Source organism: Schistocerca cancellata, chromosome 9 (assembly GCF_023864275.1).
Source record: "Schistocerca cancellata isolate TAMUIC-IGC-003103 chromosome 9, iqSchCanc2.1, whole genome shotgun sequence".
In the NCBI taxonomy this organism is placed as follows: Eukaryota; Metazoa; Arthropoda; class Insecta; order Orthoptera; family Acrididae; genus Schistocerca; species Schistocerca cancellata.
In genome coordinates this window covers 328,491,659-328,512,091 of record NC_064634.1, presented here as the reverse complement: position 1 = coordinate 328,512,091, position 20,433 = coordinate 328,491,659, and the positions used below count along the sequence as shown (strand labels likewise).

The 20,433-nt window shown below is 35.5% G+C and overlaps 1 protein-coding gene across 2 annotated transcripts in view; it reads right to left on the bottom strand.

Moving 5' to 3' along the window:
• LOC126101063 (xanthine dehydrogenase-like) overlaps positions 1-20,433 on the bottom strand; it is a 265,749-nt gene that overhangs the window by 145,407 nt on the left and 99,909 nt on the right. For both annotated transcript variants that reach the window (XM_049911738.1, XM_049911737.1), the window contains exons 6-8: positions 19,945-20,164; positions 788-1,011; positions 537-639 (exon numbers count right to left, since the gene is read on the bottom strand). In XM_049911738.1, coding sequence (XP_049767695.1) covers positions 537-639; positions 788-1,011; positions 19,945-20,164 — 547 coding nt within the window. The remainder of the gene's footprint in view (positions 1-536; positions 640-787; positions 1,012-19,944; positions 20,165-20,433) is intronic.

The window sequence follows — 20,433 nt, the reverse complement described above, 5'->3', positions numbered from 1 at the left end:
TAAGAAACCTTCAGCTCTCAAGTTTCTATTTTCTTTTTCTGGACAATTTAGTGCAGTTTTCACTGCACTTGCAGTATAGTTTATATTTCCTGGATCTTAATGCATGTATTAATATAATAAAATGTGTGCACTACTTTCATATGTCATACAATACTTTTTGTTATATATGAAAACATTACTATTGGTCCTTAGCATACTCAGAAGGCCAGGTCTTCAATTATATATGGCTGCATTGGCAAAAGCAATAAGCAAAGAAACACTGGAACTTTCCATGAAGTAAAGGGAATAAGGACTGTTCATAACACTGTAGAAGTATGTTAGTATTCTGGGAATAATTTTCTTTTTAAGATAATGTTGACATCAGTACACACAGTAAACATTTGCAAAACAACCAGAAAGAGTACTGTGCACAACAAATACAAATAAAATCATGAATCTAGAATAATAAAAGTATAACAACATTAACTACGTTCCTTAACTTTGCTTTCTGGTATGGTATAATTAGACTAAATATAGAATTTTTCAGTTCTTCATACCTATATTGATCCTAGCATCTGCAGCTTCCAGAATGAGAAAAATATCAGATGGAAACTCTTGGTACATGTGTTTAATTGACAGATTTCCAGCAACTGTTCCTGCCTGTAATAAAAGAAAGATAAAAACACATTTTTCTGCTACCCACTAAAGTGCAATGTCGTAGAGACATAAATCATGCTTCTAAAACTGTTTGAAAAACCCAAGTGTGATTTAAACTCAATACGAGTGATACTATGCAACATATTCTTACATTTCTAATTGGAACATTTGCCACGAGGTCTATGTGATCTGCAAGCATTTTGGTGTAGCTAAAATTTTTGTTTGATTGTGAAATATCATAAAATAGCTCCATAACTTCAGTGAGAGACATATTTCCACCAATTGTTATCTCTGAATCAATGGTGAATTTCTTGAGTTCCTCAACATCACTAATGTCGATGAATAGTTCAATGTCAGGTTTCCTTCGATATACACCTGGAATCATCAATGAAGAACAAGATACAAACTAGTATTTTTTTTAAAGCTAGGTGTGAAAAGCAAAGTAAATACTAAAATCTGAATAGACTATTCTGAGTGAATGTGGGAATAAATGCATAACCACTTTATGGCACAACAGGAGCGGATACTTACCAGCCACTGAAACAAATATACCTTCAATTTGTCTATCAGACTCACAAATTTAAAAACACAGGCTATGAAAATCAAACCGTTTTCCTCTAAAATTACATTAACATTTCAATTAAAAACTTGCTTGTCATTTTCTCAACAGAAAAGCCTCTGTTGAGGGATATGTAGGGCCTTTATTGAGGGATATGTAGGGACATTTAACATGTGATTATCAGGAAAGTGCATAAACAGAACAAGACTGCAAGACTGTAAATCTCTCTCACTCTCCCTGTGTGTGTGTGTGTGTGTGTGTGTGTGTGTGTGTGGGTGTGGGAGGGAGGGGGGAGGAGAGTAATACCAAATGTGTAAATTGAGCTACAATGCTACAATGATGAAGTTCTTGTTAATGAGCCTAGCCACTGCTTAATGCTTCCTCTGTCCAGTGAGTGACTTTTTCACTCGTTTCATCATTTAATAATTGAATCAACTGAGAGGAGTAAATAGCAAAAATTGTATATTATGATCTTACACTGTTTGAAATGTATATAAACCTCATACCATTTTTATTTTCTTCCACTCTGTGTCACTGCAGGGTGTTTAATGCACATTGTTTCCAATTATGAATAATAATAGCTGAACCAGTTGCTACACTAAGCCCCATCAATGTTTAATGCACATTAATCACAGTTATGAATAATAATAGATGAACCAAGTTGTTACACTAAACATCATCAACCAGAGATGATTCAGATTACATAAGCACAACGGAGGAAGTGGAAATGTCTTCACAAGACCACTAATTGCCATGTCCAAATTTAACCATTCTTTAAACAACTTCAACAACAAGAAAATGATCCTCACTGAGAATGCTGGATACAAGGCAAAATAACAACTACACAGATTTATGTTTTGAAGACAAAACGCTACCAACCAAATTTAAAAAAAACTAAAATAACTGCCATACCTAATAAAAGAAAAGGCAATGATTGTTCATATTTTACATGCCTCAAAAATTCTACTAAAAGCTAAAATTAACCAACATTTTTGAGAAGACCAATTTGAATTTAAGAAGGAAAAGAAACCAAGGAAGCTATAGCAGCACTACAAATGGTCTTAGTCTTTAGAAAAAACTTAGATAAACAGGAAAATGTATCCTACAGTCATTGACCTAGAGAAGGCTTTTGAAATAATGGACTGAAGGATGCTGTATGGAGAACTGAATAAAATTGGAAGAGGCTAGTGAGATGAAAGCTTGATTCTCAGTCTATGGAAAAACCAGAATACATATATAGGTACCAATGACCTAAGAAAGAGGCTAGAATAAGCAGAGGTGTCAAATGATGATTTCCTCTCCATCCTTATTTATTTTATTTACATAGATGAAGTGCAATATAAGCAATGAAAATCAACGCCGACAGGATCTAAATTAATGGTAAACATATACAGTATTTGATTTGCTGATGATAAAGTAGTGTTAGCAGATTCTGAAAAGGTTATGAACTCCACATTAAAAAACTGTCTGATGCCTTTGACAACCATGAAACAAAAATAAATACAAACAAGACTAAAATAATGATGACAGATTAATCAGACAGATTAGTAAGGACAAACATTAAGATAGGAAATCATGTGCTAATGCAAGTAAATAATTTTTCTTCTTGGGTAGTATATTAGAAATAACAACAAAAGGACCATGCATATTTTAAAAAAAAAAAGAATAGAAACGAATGAATAAGTATCTGGAGATAACAGTATTTTATTTATAAAAAAACTCTTACTATACAGACAAGAAAGTAAGTCATCAAGACATTTATATGGAGCTTTTATTGCTAGAGTTGTGTAGGATGGACACTGGGGAAACCAGGAAAGAAAATATTAGAGGGAACAGAGATGTGCACATAGAGAAGAGCCACAAAACATCTTGGACTTAAAGAAAAACTAATTAACAGATACTAATAGGTATCAAAAATAAAAGTGCATTGATTACCACAAAACAAAGAAAAAACTAAATTATCTGGAAAACTTATTTCACATAACAGCTTTATAAACGCATCTTGGGGGGAAAAAATCAAGATATAGGTGCAGAACACCCATGTTACAAGCTGTTATCTGTGGAACGAACTGCAGCAACAATAACCAAAAGGTATTGAATTGTTGAATTGTGTTCTATTCATCTCATGAGGTACATTTACAATCCATTTGGTTTGTGTACATGAGACATGTCAAAAATTTATAAAACAATTACAATGATTTTTACATTTATAAATAATAGCACTATAATAAATAGCAACACTATAAGGATAACACATTGTACCCAGCTCAAATTTCCAGTTTGTCCTGCATGAATTCATCCACTGAGTAATAACGCTTCAGTGTCAGTACCTCATATAGCTTTCTTTTAAGTGAACCTAAATTCATCTGCATGAACTTGTTGCCTTTTAATTTATTACAAATTTTCAATTCCATGTATTGTGGTCACTGGGTATACAGTCTGAGGTGGTGGGTGGGAAGCATAAAATTTTATTTGTTTCTGGTATCATGTGAATGGACAAAATGGTTTCCCTCAAATAATTCATGTCTGGTGTACAAAAATACAATAATCTCATATGTATGTGTAAGGATGGAGAGTTAATATTTTAAGTTTTCTAAATAATGGTCGACATGGTTATCTGTGATATGCAGTGCACATATTTTGTATGATTTTTTCTGTATTTTTTAGTATCCGCACTATGTTTGTCAAGTTACCCCAAAAAACAATACCATACCTAATAATGGATTTGAAGTAGCTTGTATATGCTAATTTTTGTGTGTCCATGTCAGTTTCAGTTGACAGTATTTGTATTGCAAATGCAAAGCTGCTCAGTTTGTGTGCCTGCCAGCTCAAATTTTTATCTACATTTAAACATAAGAATTTGACTGAGTCAACTTCTTCTATACCTTGGTTGTTGTGTACAATCCTAATTTGCTCACATTTTGACTGTTTGGTTCTGAAATGCATCATGTGAGTCTTAGATATGTTTAGATTCAACCCATTTAGCTGAAACCAAGTTTCTAAGATACTGACAGTACTGATCACAGATTTGGGAATTTTTTACAAGTCCTGATCTACAACTAAGACAGAAGTATCATCTGCAAACAGAACTGATGGGGAGCTGATATTTAATGGTAAGTCATTAACATAAAAGGCAAATAGGACTGGGCCTAATATGGAGCCTTGTGGAACACCCTGAGATTTTTTTTTTTTTTTTCCAGTCAGAAAAATAATATGCGCCATTTGAATAAATGCTAACTCTTTGCTTTCTGTTGGAAAAGTAGGATCTAAGCCATTGAAGGGCACTGCTGCTAATGCCATACTGGTACATATGACAAGTGAAAGAGAAGGTCGGCTACATCAACAAGGCATTGCCTTTAGCATTCAGTGATGATATTAGATGTGATAGCAATAAATTTCACCACAGAGCAAGGAGATTAAAAACTGATAAAACCACATTCCGTACTATTAAAGTCCATTAAAATGTACAGAACATGTGAATATGGGACTGGTTGCAGCTGTCATTCTGAGAAAGCCTATACGTGCATATAAAATGTGGATGAATGAAAAGTCCAGTACTGTTATGCTACTTTTTAAATACCTTATACACAATATTTTTCAGAGCAGATATACATTGCAAAATATTGTATCCTCTATTTTTGTTGTGAAAAAGTTTTCTGTAAAATTTTAAGATTTCTGACGTTTTTCTTCTGTTATAAATGCAAAATTTGTCTGGTGGTATCATATTATTTGGAATATAATACAAAAAGCATTTGATTTTGAAAAAAAACTATAATTATTCCAAAAATTATGCCACAAATACAGTGAATAAAAGAAACATGGATTAAGAAATTAATGAATTTTAATGGTAAGACCAATTTGTACAAATGACAGTCGTAATTACATAACGAAATAAGTAAAAGTAACCAGATCCCTTAAATCTGAGTTGTCAATAGGCACATAAACAACGCTGACAATGTTGCTAATTTTCAGACAATATCCTTCTTTTGAGCTATGGAATACATATACATGTGCATCTGTCTTGGCCATTTGTCACAAGGGACAATGTAATGTAACAACCTTAAATTTTGTATGGAAGTACAGGGTCTTTAGCGTATTAATTGATATGTTTTACTCTACTATTACACTACAGTTTATTTATGATTGTATTTATGATTGTGATTATTCTTTTCTCATTTATTATTAATTATCTATTACGATTTTTGAAAAACTAAATTCTCTAAACAACAAAGTTTTTCTAAATAACAAAGTTGGGTGCACTATATCATTTGTAAGATTATAAAACTTGATAATTTGGAATTTTTGCAAAATTCTGTTAAAACAATAATTGAAAATAAAATAATAATTTATTGATTAATGCAGCTTTTGTATGAAACATGGAATATTATCTATAAGAACACTGCATAAAATTGAAACGAATTCTTAAAACTGTAAATAAATCAATAATTAGTCATGTTTAGCATCAATTAAAATGTAGTTGTTTCTGTTAATTGTGTCAAGAATTACAGTGTCTGTAAATATTAGTAATGAAAATAATTAAGCACTGTGGTAGTAATTTGCACATTTCAAAAGCAATTATTTAAATTTAATTCCTTATAAAATTTTCTACCAAAAAGGAACAGTGTAAGCAAACAAATAATGTCTGACATATACTTAGTTATTGTAAAACTTATTATTTTACTGAAGTTTTTGAAAATATGTACTTTTACATTATAGCTTTACAAAAACATTAATATTAATACTGGTTTGTTACATTTTTATATAAAGTAGTACGTTCAGTCAACGATTTAACAATTGTAAATTTCAGGGAAAGCCTACAGCAGTTAGACTGGGATGAGGTGTACCGTGAACCTGATGCCAATTTAAAATATAATTTATTTCATGACATTTTTGTAAATGCATTTGAAAACTCCTTCCCCAAGAAAATAGTTAAATATACTCGTAAGAAACCTTGTAACAAACCATGGCTTACTAAGGGTATAAAAATGTCTTGTAACTGGAAAAGGGAAATGTATCTGACAGCAAGAAAGAGTAGTGACCCAGAAACTATCAAACATTATAAAAACTACTGTGTTATATTAAGAAAACTTATTAAAAAATCCAGAAGTATGTGTATCATGTCTGAAATCAGCAACCCTGATAATAAAATTAAAACAATTTGGAATATTATGAACCATGGACCTTGCCGTTGGTGGGGAGGCTTGCGTGCCTCAGCGATACAGATAGCCGTACTGTAGGTGCAACCACAACGGAGGGGCATCTGTTGAGAGGCCAGACAAATGCGTGGTTCCTGAAGAGGGGCAGCAGCCATTTCAGTAGTTGCAGGGGCAACAGTCTGGATGATTGACTAATCTGGCCTTGTAACACTAACCAAAAGGGCCTTGCTGTGCTGGTATTGCGAACAGTTGAAAGCAAGGGGAAACTACAGCCGTAATTTTTCCCGAGGGCATGCAGCTTTACTGTATGGTTAATGATAATGGCGTCCTCTTGGGTAAAATATTCCGGAGATAAAATAGTCCCCCATTTGGATCTCCGGGCGGGGACTACTCAAGAGGACGTCGTTATCAGGAGAAAGAAAACTGGCGTTCTACGGATCGGAGCGTGGAATGTCAGATCCCTTAATCGGGCAGGTAGGTTAGAAAATTTAAAAAGGGAAATGGTTAGGTTAAAGTTAGATATAGTGGGAATTAGTGAAGTTCGGTGGCAGGAGGAACAAGACTTTTGATCAGGTGAATACAGGGTTATAAATACAAACTCAAATAGGGGTAATGCAGGAGTAGGTTTAATAATGAATAAAAAAATAGGAATGCGGGTAAGCTACTACAAACAGCATAGTGAACGCATTACTGTGGCCAAGATAGACACAAATCCCACGCCTACTACAGTAGTACAAGTTTATATGCCAACTAGCTCTGCAGATGACGAAGAAATTGAAGAAATGTATGATGAAATAAAAGAAATTATTCAGATAGTGAAGGGAGACGAAAATTTAATAGTCATGGGTGACTGGAATTTGGTGGTAGGAAAAGGGACAGACGGAAACGTAGTAGGTGAATATGGATTGGGGGTAAGAAATGAAAGAGGAAGCCGCCTGGTAGAATTTTGTGCAGAGCATAACTTAATCATAGCGGTTCAAGAATCATAAAAGAAGGTTGTATACATGGAAGAACCCTGGAGATACTAAAAGGTATCAGATGGATTATATAATGGTAAGACAGAGATTTAGGAACCAGGTTTTAAATTGTAAGACATTTCCAGGGGCAGATGTGGACTATGACCACAATCTATTGGTTATGAACTGTAGATTAAAACTGAAGAAACTGCAAAAAGGTGGGAATTTAAGGAGATGGGACCTGGATAAACTGACTAAACCAGAGGTTGTACAGAGTTTCAGGGATAGCATAAGGGAACAAATGGTAGAAATGGGGGAAAGAAATACAGTAGAAGAAGAATGGGTAGCTTTGAGGGATGAAGTAGTGAAGGCAGCAGAGGATCAAGTAGGTAAAAAGACGAGGGCTAGTAGAAATCCTTGGGTAACAGAAGAAATATTCAATTTAATTGATGAAAGGAGAAAATTTAAAACTGCAGTAAATGAAGCAGGCAAAAAGGAATACAAACGTCTCAAAAATGAGATCGACACGCAGTGCAAAATGGCTAAGCAGGGATGGCTACAGGATAAATGTAAGGATGTAGAGGCTTATCTCACTAGGGGTAAGATAGATACTACCTACAGGAAAATTAAAGAGACCTTTGGAGAAAAGAGAACCACTTGTATGAATATCAAGAGCTCAGATGGAAACCCAGTTCTAAGCAAAGAAGGGAAAGCACAAAGGTGGAAGGAGTATATAGAGGGTCTATACAAGGGCGATGTACTTGAGGACAATATTATGGAAATGGAGAGGATGTAGATGAAGATGAAATGGGAGATATGATACTGCGTGAAGAGTTTGACAGAGCACTGAAAGACCTGAGTCGAAACAAGGCCCCGGGAGTAGACAACATTCCGTTAGCACTACTGACGGCCTTGGGAGAGCCAGTCCTGACAAAACTCTACCATCTGGTGAGCAAGATGTATGAGACAGGCGAAATACCCTCAGACTTCATGAAAAATATAATAATCCCAATCCCAAGGAAAGCAGGTCTTGACAGATGTGAAAATTACCGAACTATCAGTTTAATAAGTCACGGCTGCAAAATACTAACATGAATTCTTTACAGACAAATGAAAAAACTAGTAGAAGCCGACCTAGGAGAAGATCAGTTTGGATTCCGTAGAAATATTGGAACACGTGAGGCAATACTGACCCTACGGCTTATCTTAGAAGCTAGACTAAGGAAAGGCAAACCTACGTTTCTAGCATTTGAAGACTTAGAGAAAGCTTTTGACAATGTTGACTGGAATACTCTCTTTCAAATTCTGAAGGTGGCAGGGGTAAAATATGGGGAGCGAAAGGCTATTTACAATTTGTATAGAAACCAAATGGCAGTTATAAGAGTCGAGGGGCATGAAAGGGAAGCAGTGGTTGGGAAGGGAGTGAGACACGGTTGTAGCCTCTCCCCGATGTTATTCTATCTGTATATTGAGCAAGCAGTGAAGGAAACAAAAGAAAAATTCGGAGTAGGTATTAAAATCCACGGAGAAGAAATAAAAACTTTGAGGTTCGCCGATGACATTGTAATTCTGTCAGAGACAGCAAAGGACTTGGAAGAGCAGTTGAACGGAATGGATGGTGTCTTGAAGGGAGGATATAAGATGAACATCAACAAAAGCATAACGAGGATAGTGGAATGTAGTCGAATTAAGTCGGGTGATGCTGAGGGAATTAGATTAGGAAATGAGACACTTAAAGTAGTAAAGGAGTTTTGCTATTTGGGGAGCAAAATAACTGATGATGGTCGAAGTAGAGAGGATATAAAATGTAGACTGGCAATGGCAAGGAAAGCGTTTCTGAAGAAGAGGAATTTGTTAACATCGATTATAGATTTAAGTGTCAGGAAGTCGTTTCTGAAAGTATTTGTATGGAGTGTAGCTATGTATGGAAGTGAAACACGGACGATAAATAGTTTAGACAAGAAGAGAATAGAAGCTTTCGAAATGTGGTGCTACAGAAGAATGTTGAAGATTAGATGGGTAGATCACATAACTAATGAGGAGGTGTTGAATAGGATTGGGGAGAAGAGAAGTTTGTGGCACAACTTAACTAGAAGAAGGGATCGGTTGGTAGTACATGTTTTGAGGCATCAAGGGATCACCAATTTAGTATTGGAGGGCAGTGTGGAGGGTAAAAATCGTAGAGGGAGACCAAGAGATGAATACACCAAGCAGATTCAGAAGGATGTATGTTGCAGTAGGTACTGGGAGATGAAGAAGCTTGCACAGGATAGAGTAGCATGGAGAGCTGCATCAAACCAGTCTCAGGACTGAAGACCACAATAACAACATATTATTAAAAGAGAAACAGGTCAACCAAGAGCATAGGAAGACTGTATTACCATCAAATTGAATGAAAACTTTACGAACAAAAAGTCAGAAGTTGAAAATATTTTTAATAATCATTTTCTAAATGTTGTGGATATAGTAGGATTCAGGTGTTCATTAGAAGATGCTAGGCTGTTAATGGAAGAGGCCATACCTATGCAATTTGATACAATTGAAATCTCACCCATTTCTCCCTCTGAAATTAGGAAAATAATAAACTTGCTTAAAAGCAAAAATTCACATGGAATTGATGGCATTTCCAGCAAAATACTAAAAGCTTGTTCTCAACAGATAAGTAAGAGTCTCAGCCACCTGTGTAATAGCTTTCTGGAACAGGGCATTTTCCCTGATAGACTGAAATATGCTATTATTATACCACTGCATAAAAAGGGGGATAGATCTGATGTCAACAATTACCATCCAATCTCCCTTCTAACAGCTTTGTCCAAAATTTTTGAGAAAGTAATGTATTCATGAGTAGCTTCACATGTCTGTAAAAATGAAGTACTAACAAAATGTCAGTTTGGTTTCCAGAAAGGTTTTTCAACAGAAAATGCCATATATGCTTTCACCAATCAAATTTTGAATGATCTGAATAACCGAATACCGCCCATTTGGATTTTTTGTGATTTCTCAAAGGTTTTTGATTGTGTAAATCATGAAATTCTGCTAGACAAGCTCAAGTATTGTGGCATGAGTGGGACAGTGCACAAATGGTTTAATTTGTACCTGACTGGAAGAGTGCAGAAAGTTGAAATAAGCAGTTCTCATAATATGCAAAGATCAGCACATTCCTCAAACTGGGGAACTATTAAGAATGGTGTTCCACAAGGGCCGGCTTGGGTCCTTTGTTGTTCTTAATATATATTAATGACTTTCCATTCTATATTCATGAAGAGGCAAAGTTAGTTCTCTTTGCTGATGATACAAGTATAGTAATCACACCTGACAAACAAGAATTAACTGATGAAATTGTCAATACTGTCTTTCAGAAAATTACTAAGTGGTTCCTTGTAAACGGACTCTCACTGAATTTTGATAAGACACAGTACATACAGTTCCGTACAGTGAATGGTATGACGCCATTAATAAACATAGACCTTAATCAGAAGCATATAGCTAAGGTAGAATATTCCAAATTTTTAGGTGTGTCCGTTGATGAGAGATTAAATTGGAAGAAACACATTGATGATCTGCTGAAACGTTTGAGTTCAGCTACTTATGCAATAAGGGTCATTGCAAATTTTGGTGATAAACATCTTAGTAAATTGGCTTACTACGCCATTTTCACTCATTGCTTTCATATGGCATCATATTTTGGGGTAATTCATCACTGAGGAATAAAGTATTTATTGCACAAAAGCATGTAACCAGAATAATAGCTGGAGTCCACCCAAGATCATCCTGCAGACATTTATTTAAGGATCTATGGATATTCACAGTAGCTTCTCAGTATATATACTCTCTTATGAAATTTGTTATTAACAACCAAACCCAATTCAAAAGTAACAGCAGTGTTCATAACTACAATACTAGGAGAAAGGATAATCTTCACTATTCAAGATCAAATCTAACTTTGGCACAGAAAGGGGTGAATTATACTGCCACTAAAGTCTTTGGTCACTTACCAAATAGTATCAAAAGTCTGACAGATAACCAACAAGTATTTAAGAAGAAATTAAAAGAATTTCTGAATGACAACTCCTTCTACTCCCTAGAGGAATTTTTAGATGTAAATTAAGAAAAAAAGAAAAGAAAAACAAACAAAAAAATTTAAAAAAAAATAAAAAAATTAAAAAACACAAAAAAATAAAAAAGTTGTTATATTAACTTAAGTATGTTGTTAAATTAACTTAATTATGTCATGTATTGGAAAATTTGACTCGTTCCACATCATTACGAAATATCGTATTCATGATCCGTGGAACTAGTATTAATCTAATCTAATCTAATCTAATCTAGGCCAAGTAAATTAATTGTTGTTGAGTTGTTAATCAGCTAGCAGTTATTGAAGTCTGAAACAAAGATGTGTTCTGAGATAAAAGTCAACATTTCATTCCACTGTTTAAAAATATTACCTGGCCTTTCTCTAAAAAACAGTCATTGGGCCAATTTCATCATATAAGTAGGCTATTATAAAAAAATCAGTATATTCACTTGTCATAACAGAAGTTTGTAATATGATTACTTTAATGAATCTGCAACATGGTTATAGTTACATGTATAACTGTAGACAAAAGGAGTTTATATTTGAATCTCGATAACAAGTTGCCTTCAGAAAGTATTTTCTCTTCATCTTTCCCATGCAAACTAGTGAAGTGTGGGAGTTATTCTTCAGTGATTGGGACATTCAAGTGCAATTGTGAATCTTTTTCTGCCAGCAGAAAGCATCAGTCAACGGCAGTCAACCTACAAGTGACTATGTGCATCCTGTCAATCCAAAAAATTTTGAGACTGTATTAACAGGAATCAGAAAAAATTGAAGATTGTGGTATTAATGCTTCAGATATCCCACATAACCTCTCCCCTCTTGAGTACAATGCACAGAACACTTACGCAAAACTGACAGAGAAGTTCTTCATTGGGATATTGTTCAACTCAAGTGTCACATTGGCTCAAATGTGAGATATATTAGCAAAATATTAGCCTTTCTTGTGGATTTCTGCAGTTTGGCATTTTACAATAGGTTTGTATTGTTAGCACCAAGTCTTGTGACCTATGATGATTTTTTACAGAAAATAAGTGTCCATGATTAACGCTTCAATCAAATCGTGGCAAAAGTCCACACAACATGGTTTCATTTGGGAAGCAAGGTGCCCAAGAAAAACATTGCACACATTTTTTTCCCTTCATTTAAACATTCTGGAAAATGTCTTGTGTACATGAGTCAGAGATGTTGCTTCATTGTCATTTCTGACACAACAACACTGACACACTGTGATTGCACATCCATTAACTAACAATGCCCACACATAACTGACTGGCCAAAAGAATTGTTACAGCACAGAGTAAAATGGGTTCCAACTTATAAAATTTTTAACAGAGTTCAACCACTTTGACACAAGATAAGCTGGTTATGCCAGGATTAGTGGCAGACCAGGAAGTATGGTGATACAAGACAGACGGGCAGCACAGTCTGCAACTCTGCAGTAGCGGAGTGAGAGAGAGCACACACAGCGGGAAAACAGAAGAGGACAGTGACTAAGCAAAATAACATGTACACTTGTTTACGTGGTGGGGTGCCACAAGAAGCAATAGACACAGCTAGGGAAAACACTCACAAACCAATTTCACTAGCTGCTAAGAGAGAATTAAAGCAAGAGTAGCAGAATAAAAAGGTCACATGCAGTCATCGCTAGTAAACTGCATGTCACAGAACTATGGAGAGCTCTTTAAAATCCAGTGCCCTAGCTTGAAGTAGGTGAGAATGGTTCAGGTCAATGGGAACAATGGAGTTCATGTCAATGACATTCCATTCCATGACCATGTTGTTTTAGTAAGTCTTGTCTCAGATCACCCAGAACAGTACCAGCCAGCCTTAGAGTGGCTCAGAGCTGAACTCCAGTGATGAACTTTGTGCCATGTCACACAAACCACTACTGATGGGAGACCTGATGAACTACTAGCAGCAGTGCAGTAGCAGGTGCTGTACACTCTGAGTGTGGAACGGAAGGCAATGACCAGGGTTCCTGGTGGATCACCGGGATGGATAGTGTACATCCTGATTAAGATGACCTTATGAGCAATGTATTGTAGTGGCAGGGGGAAATGTTGATGGTATGCATTCAAGTCATGATAAACATGGCTCTGCATGCACCTACAAAAATGCACTTGAGAACTAACTATGCTTAGCTGTTGGCTGGGCCCCTACTGATCAAACAGAAACATCAGTCGTTAATTTAATGGGAGCATAGCAAGCACTTGTCAGATTCTTGTAAGTTATAAAATGATGGAACAAACTGAGCAGTGATACTGTATAAAATTTTCACAAAAGCTTGGTGAACCCAGGTGGAAACTACTCACAAGATTCAATACACTTTTGGGGAAAATGCCATAATCAATTCATGTATAAAGGTGTGATACAAAAGTTTCAAAGATAGCCACATATCAGTGGGCAGCAAACTGCATTCAGGCAGCCTCTCTAAAAATCCAAGTTGATAATATCATTGACCAAGTGCTGACTTTGGTCATAGAATACAATCTTATCATAGTACAAGAACTGATGAATGAAATTGGGGTAAGCATTGCATTAGTATACTCAATTTCAACCAACAATTTGTGCATGAATAGACAGTCCATAAAATTTGTACTGAAACTGCTGACAATGGAGAAGAAGCAATGGTAGATGGAAGTTGCACTAGACATGCCTGACAATACAAAACAGTAGCCCCAACTTTTTGAACATCATGATCACAGGTGATGACTTATACATTTATTTATTTACTTATTCACGTTCCATAGATACTTTATGCAAGAGAATTGTACAGATGTGGAATGAGTCATAATTATACAGGGGAACAGTAGCCTACTTATAGATGCTAATAGATATAAACTGCAATATATGCAAAGGAACAAAATATGTTAAAATTTACAAGTTTAGGCACTTCCTAAAGTTAAACAGATGTATAAAACAGTACAACAATGGAAAAATGAAGTCCCATGCTTCTTGACAGAGCATAGGAGAATGATGTGGGTGACCCACAGCACCGTACTAGGCAAGGTCTAATGGAGATGTTTTGCCGTTGCCTTCCTCAGACTGTAATGGGGCTGAATGATGATGAGGAAGATGACACAACAACACCCAGTTATCTCAGGGCAGGTGAAAATCCCTGAGCCTCCTGGAATCGAACATGAGACTCCGTGCTCTGGAAGTGAAAACACTACGGTGAGACCATGAGCTGCAGGCAAAAATGAAGTCCCATGCTGATTGACAGAGCACAGGGGAATGATGTGGGAGATCCACACCACTCTACTAGGCGAAGTCCTAATGGAGGTGGTTTGCTGTTGCCTTCCTCCAACCATCATGGGTGAATGATGATGATGAAGATGACACAACAACACTCAGTCATCGACAGGCAGGTGAATATCCCTGACCCCACCAGGAATTGAGAACATGGGACCCTGTGCTCGTGAAGCAAGAACACTACCGCAAGACCATGAGTGGCAGACAGTACAATAATAAATTACAATTATTCCATATTAAGTTATCACTTTTTAGAAGTCAAGTACATTGTTATTCTAACATAGGTCATCATGTTCAGTTACACAGGGGTAAAAGCAAATATTACAAGTCAATGTGTCATATCTGACTTATAGAAGTGGATACGTCAAAGAACTTGTCAAGAGAGTAAAAAAGTGTTTCAGAAGATATTCTTTTAATTTACTTTTAATTTGTGGTATTACATTAGTAAGATTTTTTATGAACATAGGAAATGCATTAAATATCTTTTTGCTTGAGTAGTGTACACATTTTAGTACTAGATTTTTTTTTTTTCTGTCCAAGCGCAAGTCGTGTTTTGATCTTGTGCCATAGTCATAATAGTTACTGTTGGTTTTGTGCATGGGTAGGTTCTTAACTAAAAAGGACATAAGGGATATACTGTGATATCACTGTTAATATTTTGTGTGTTTTAAAAAGATTTCTGTGCGAATGATTTCTACTCACTCCACTTAAAATTCCAATTGCCCTTTTCTGAGTGACAAATACTTTATTTTCATTGGTTGATTTCCCCAAAACATTTTGCCTTGTGACAACAAATGAAAATAGCCAAAATAAGCAGCCTTAACAGCATCAGTATTTGCAGTCGCTGCTATAATACGTACAGTGTAAGTCTTTTTCTCAAGTCCCAAATATGGCACAACCAATTCAATTTATTGTTGATGTATGGGCCTAAAAATTTAGGAGAATAAACTTGATGTACATCTTGATCATTACAGCTTAGACTTATGTCCTCCTGCACTTTCTGAGACCCATGTAAATGAATGTACTTTTCTTTTTTTTTTAAAAAAAATTAAAGTCAGGCCTTTTCAGGTGAACCATTTATGGAGATAGTTGAACACAAAGTTGGCAGATGTTGCATTGTCACTGTCAGGTATTTTTTCTTCTTTTTTTTTTTTTTTCAACTAAAAGCGATGTGTCATCTGGAGACAGTAAATTTGGTAGTAGCTTTTGTAGAGTGTGGAAGGTCATTAACAAAAATAAGAAAGAACAGGGGTTCAGCACAGAACCTTGCGGCATTCCTGTACTTACTATTCCCCAACCAGGTGAGGTTATTGTGCCATCTCCATGACTAAGTGATCCCCTGTGCTTTCTATAAGTTAAGTATGATCGAAGCCACATTCCTCATAGTGTCATTTAAACCATAATAGCCAGCTTTTGAAAGAAGGATTTCATGATTCACACACTTGAAGGCCTTGGTTAAATCACAAAATATACAAACTGAAGCAAACTGAAGCAAACAGTGCTTCTAAAACATTATTGATAAATGCAAATATATCTTCATCAGTTGACAGACCTGCTGAACTGATAATGGGTAAGAGCCTTGTGGATTTTCCAGTGCTCCACAATTCTCTTATGTATAAGTTTCTTAAGGACTTTGGAGAAACTTCTTAAAAGGGAAATCGGGCAGTAGTTAGAAGTGTCAGATTTATCCCATTTCTTGAATAGTGGTTTCACATCTGCATACTTTATTCTGTATGGGGTGATACCTTGTTGAAGGTACTCATTAAATATATGACAAAGTATTACACAAATGGCATTATGAGAATGTTTAAGTACCTTAGAGGAAACGTTATCAGATCCAGATGAATTTTTGGTTTGCATTTTAGTGAGGATCCTTTTACTTCACTGACAAAGACTAGGGCTATATGCATTAGATTTATTTTGTACAATTCAGGTTCTTTCAGGAGATCCATTGACTGAGTCCTTACAACCAGTTTTCTGGGAAGATGTTAGAAAGTGCTCATTAAGGACACTTTCAACTGCATCAGTATCTTTAATCAAACCACCACAATGTCTTATTTCTATGTTAGAAACACTGTCATATTTTTCCCCAGCTCCCTTTATATAGCACTCCAGTTGGTTTTAATTTTATTGTTTGAGTTGTCTATTTCAGATTTAATATGTAATGTTTTAGAGCACTTTATAACACTTTTCAGTATTCTACAATATGATATGTAATGTTCTTTTCAGCTGGCTCATCAGAACCTCCTTGTGATGTATATAAATCTCTTGTTGTCTTACATGAAATTTTTATCCCTTTTGTAATCCACAGTTTCATTTTGCAAGCCTGGGGATTCATTTTTACAATTATTTTGTGAAATACTGCTTCAAAAAGGAACATGAATTTGTATGTGAATAGGTTGAATTTAACATTAACATTTCTTTCTTTATACATTGGGTTCCAGGCAATCTGCTGCAAGAGCTTATTGAAATTTATTAATATTGTTCTGGAAAACCTAATAACTGGTTTACATTTAATGCTGAAGCATATGCTATTAACAGTAAGCAACTGCCCATTATGGCCAGTCAGACCATTGAGAATTTCACTTACAGCACTGTGACTACTGCTAAACTTATCAATAAAGATGTTGTCAATAAGACTTACACTAGCATCTGTCACTTGGGTGGAAAATTCAACTACTAGAGTTTGATTAAAAGTTAGTAACAAATATTCTACTTCTCTTCTATTGGAGTGGCCTGTAAGTAAGTTTACATTTAAGTTACCCAGAATTACTAAATACTTCACCTTTGAATATATTTTTAACAAAACTGATTCAAGCTGTTTTAAGAAGACACAAATTATCCCTGCAGGAACCCTATATATTGTCACCACTATAACAGACATATTATCTGCAAAAATCTGAGATTCACAGGCTTCAAAATGAAAATCTTCACAATGCATATTTAAGTTAAGTGATTTATGAGCTATACCCACTTTGACATATACTGCAGCACCACCTTTCTCTCTATTTGCTCTACAGTAACTATCAGCTAGGACATAACCCTCTAACTGAGGCATCAGCATAGCAGACTTTACCTGCTGCTCCATGAAACACAATAAATGGATTTAGGCTAGGGAGTAATTTTCATTTATGTTAAGAGCCAAAACCTCCACTTTATCTCTTAGGCTCCTGATATTTTGGTTGAATATACATAATTTATCATTCATAACAGATTTTAAGTTATCATATTTGGGGGTTAAATTAATGTCTCTCAATACATAAGGATTGGTACTTGATTTACTGACAGGCTCCCTTTTATAGGCTCTGCTTGTGTGCTCATTACTTATAAATTGACCAAAGTCTTGCCATGTTTCTTGTTGCACTGATCCCATAAAAATTTGTCACTCTTCCACACCTGTCACTTCTCATTAGTGATGGAGTTTTACAGGTTGTTGGTGATGAGTTGGTTACTGCTTTTGACTGGCTGGTGTTGTTTAATTCCACACCTTCGTGTTGCTTCTTGCGAATAAAAAATCCTGTTGCTTTTAGTCTAACTCCCTGGTTTTACGCTGTTTGCTACAAAGTTCCACTACCTGGTTCTCTAACTTGTGCCTTACATTTCTGTTTAAATGGGGTCCATGTCTGGTATGATCTTCATGCTTAATTTTGCTCATATCTAGTACATGCACATGATTTAATTTTTTATACAGCTTCTGTAGTTCAGAGCTGTAGTGCTCAATTTCTCTGTTCACACACAACCACTAGGGGAGATCATGCCACACTAGTATGTTTATTAAGGTGAAATTTGTGTTGTACAGTTTAGGTAATAACTTCTTGTAAGTTCAGAGTGCTGTCATGCTCTCATTTTTGTAGATGTTATTTGTGCTGCCTATAATTACAATGTGATCATCTTTTTTCAAATTATTTTTTTCAATAACTAGGTTTTTGACTACAGCACTTAATGGTGCTCCAGAATTAACTTTTGCGAAAACAGAATACTCTCTATGTAGAGCATCATGAAGGGGAGCTGAGAGGCTTTTCCCATGGTTGTCTGCATACAGTAAGAACTTTTTCCTGTGTCCATCCATTAGTGTCTTTGTTATTCAATCATTATCATTAGATTCATTGCTTTTACTTTTGCCAACACAGTTCATTTTTTTTTCCTGCCTGAATGAAGTGCTACAAACTTACTCGGTGGCTGGTGATCTGTTTGACACATCAAAAGTGAAATTTAGACTCACACTTCACACATACAATACGACTTTTAGCAGTTTTTCTGCATTTCTTACACAGGCCATCACATTTGTTAACCCAAGACCTACTATCGGTAGTATCTAATAATAGTTCATTGTTTCTATTATCATATTCACTGTCAGGAACCAAGAGACAGTCATCACAGTGGAAATAGCTGATGTCCTCAAAGCCAAAAAATTAATGGCAGATTTGCTGCAATGTCACCATCATATTGACCATCTTCTTTAACTTCAGGGACAGTGCAATCACAAGGCCAAACCATCACATTCATGATGTTGTGTAATGCAAACGACCATATCTGTGGGCAGAAAAATTTGGTAGCTCCATCATCATAATGCACACACCCATTCTGGACATCTTATTTAGACTTTCCTCAACAAACACAACGTTCTCGCAGTTAGTCAGGCTCCCTAGTCCGCTGAAATGCCTCTGGGTGATTTTTGGCTCTTTGCAAAGCTGAAAATTTCCCTGAGAGGAACACTGTTAGAGTCAAGAGAAGACATCATACAAAACATGACTACCTGGCCAATCAAACTCCAAAAAATAAGTTTCAGGAGTGTTTCCAGCAATGGCAGACATGCTGGGAGAAATGTGTGCATCACTACAGTGCCCAGTTTCAAGAGGATTAGGGTTCTGTATTTCCAAATCAATAAATATATTTCTGCCAACCAACGGTTGATGCTTTTTGAACAGACGTAATGATAGATAAGTTCTTACATTTACTTCTTCCATTATTTATATTCCACCATGGACTTTCCATTAGAATACTCATATTTGTATTGGAGAATCTGAAGACCTCTGAGCCATCTTGAAACTTTCAAGACAGTGTATTTATACTGTAATGATAATGGGGAAACCTTAATGATAAATTTTGGATATCATTTATCTTTCACTAAATGAGATACAAAACAAGTTTTGCAAATGTGCAAGATTATCTAATATAAAGAAATTTATTCATCCTCATATTAGAAAGACAAGTCGGCTTCAAACAATTGAGTGCTGCAAGTAAAAACTTATGGATGAGATTGCAGACAAAAAATAAAAAGTATGGAAGGGTTTCTTCAATACTAACCATGAGCTGTGTTGCCCGCTACAAGCATGTATTTTTTATCAGATTTTGTAGCTAGAATATTGAAAATATCATCAATTTTATCAACTCTAAACCATTCTGAAGACTGTGTTTCCAGATGTAGTGGCGAGAGCACATTCTGTTGACTGCATGTGTCACTGTCATTGTCACATTTTTCATTACATGGTTTCCCATTTTTTGCACAAATCTTTTGAGTTATATCCTGAAACAAATACAGTGTTTATCATGGAATATTTTAACAACTGCTGATTTAGTACTTAGCCTAATAATATTGTTATATTCTACAGTGTATTTTAAAACATTTGAAATAAAAATTACTAGTATAATTATATCAAAATTTCATTAGACAATAAAATATCATTTTCTCTGCAGGAGGGGCTTTACTAAAGTGAATCTGACAATAACTGATATGCTATCACTGGGGAAGTACTTTTCCTAACAAAAAAGTGAAGAACTGGAAGGGGGAGGATT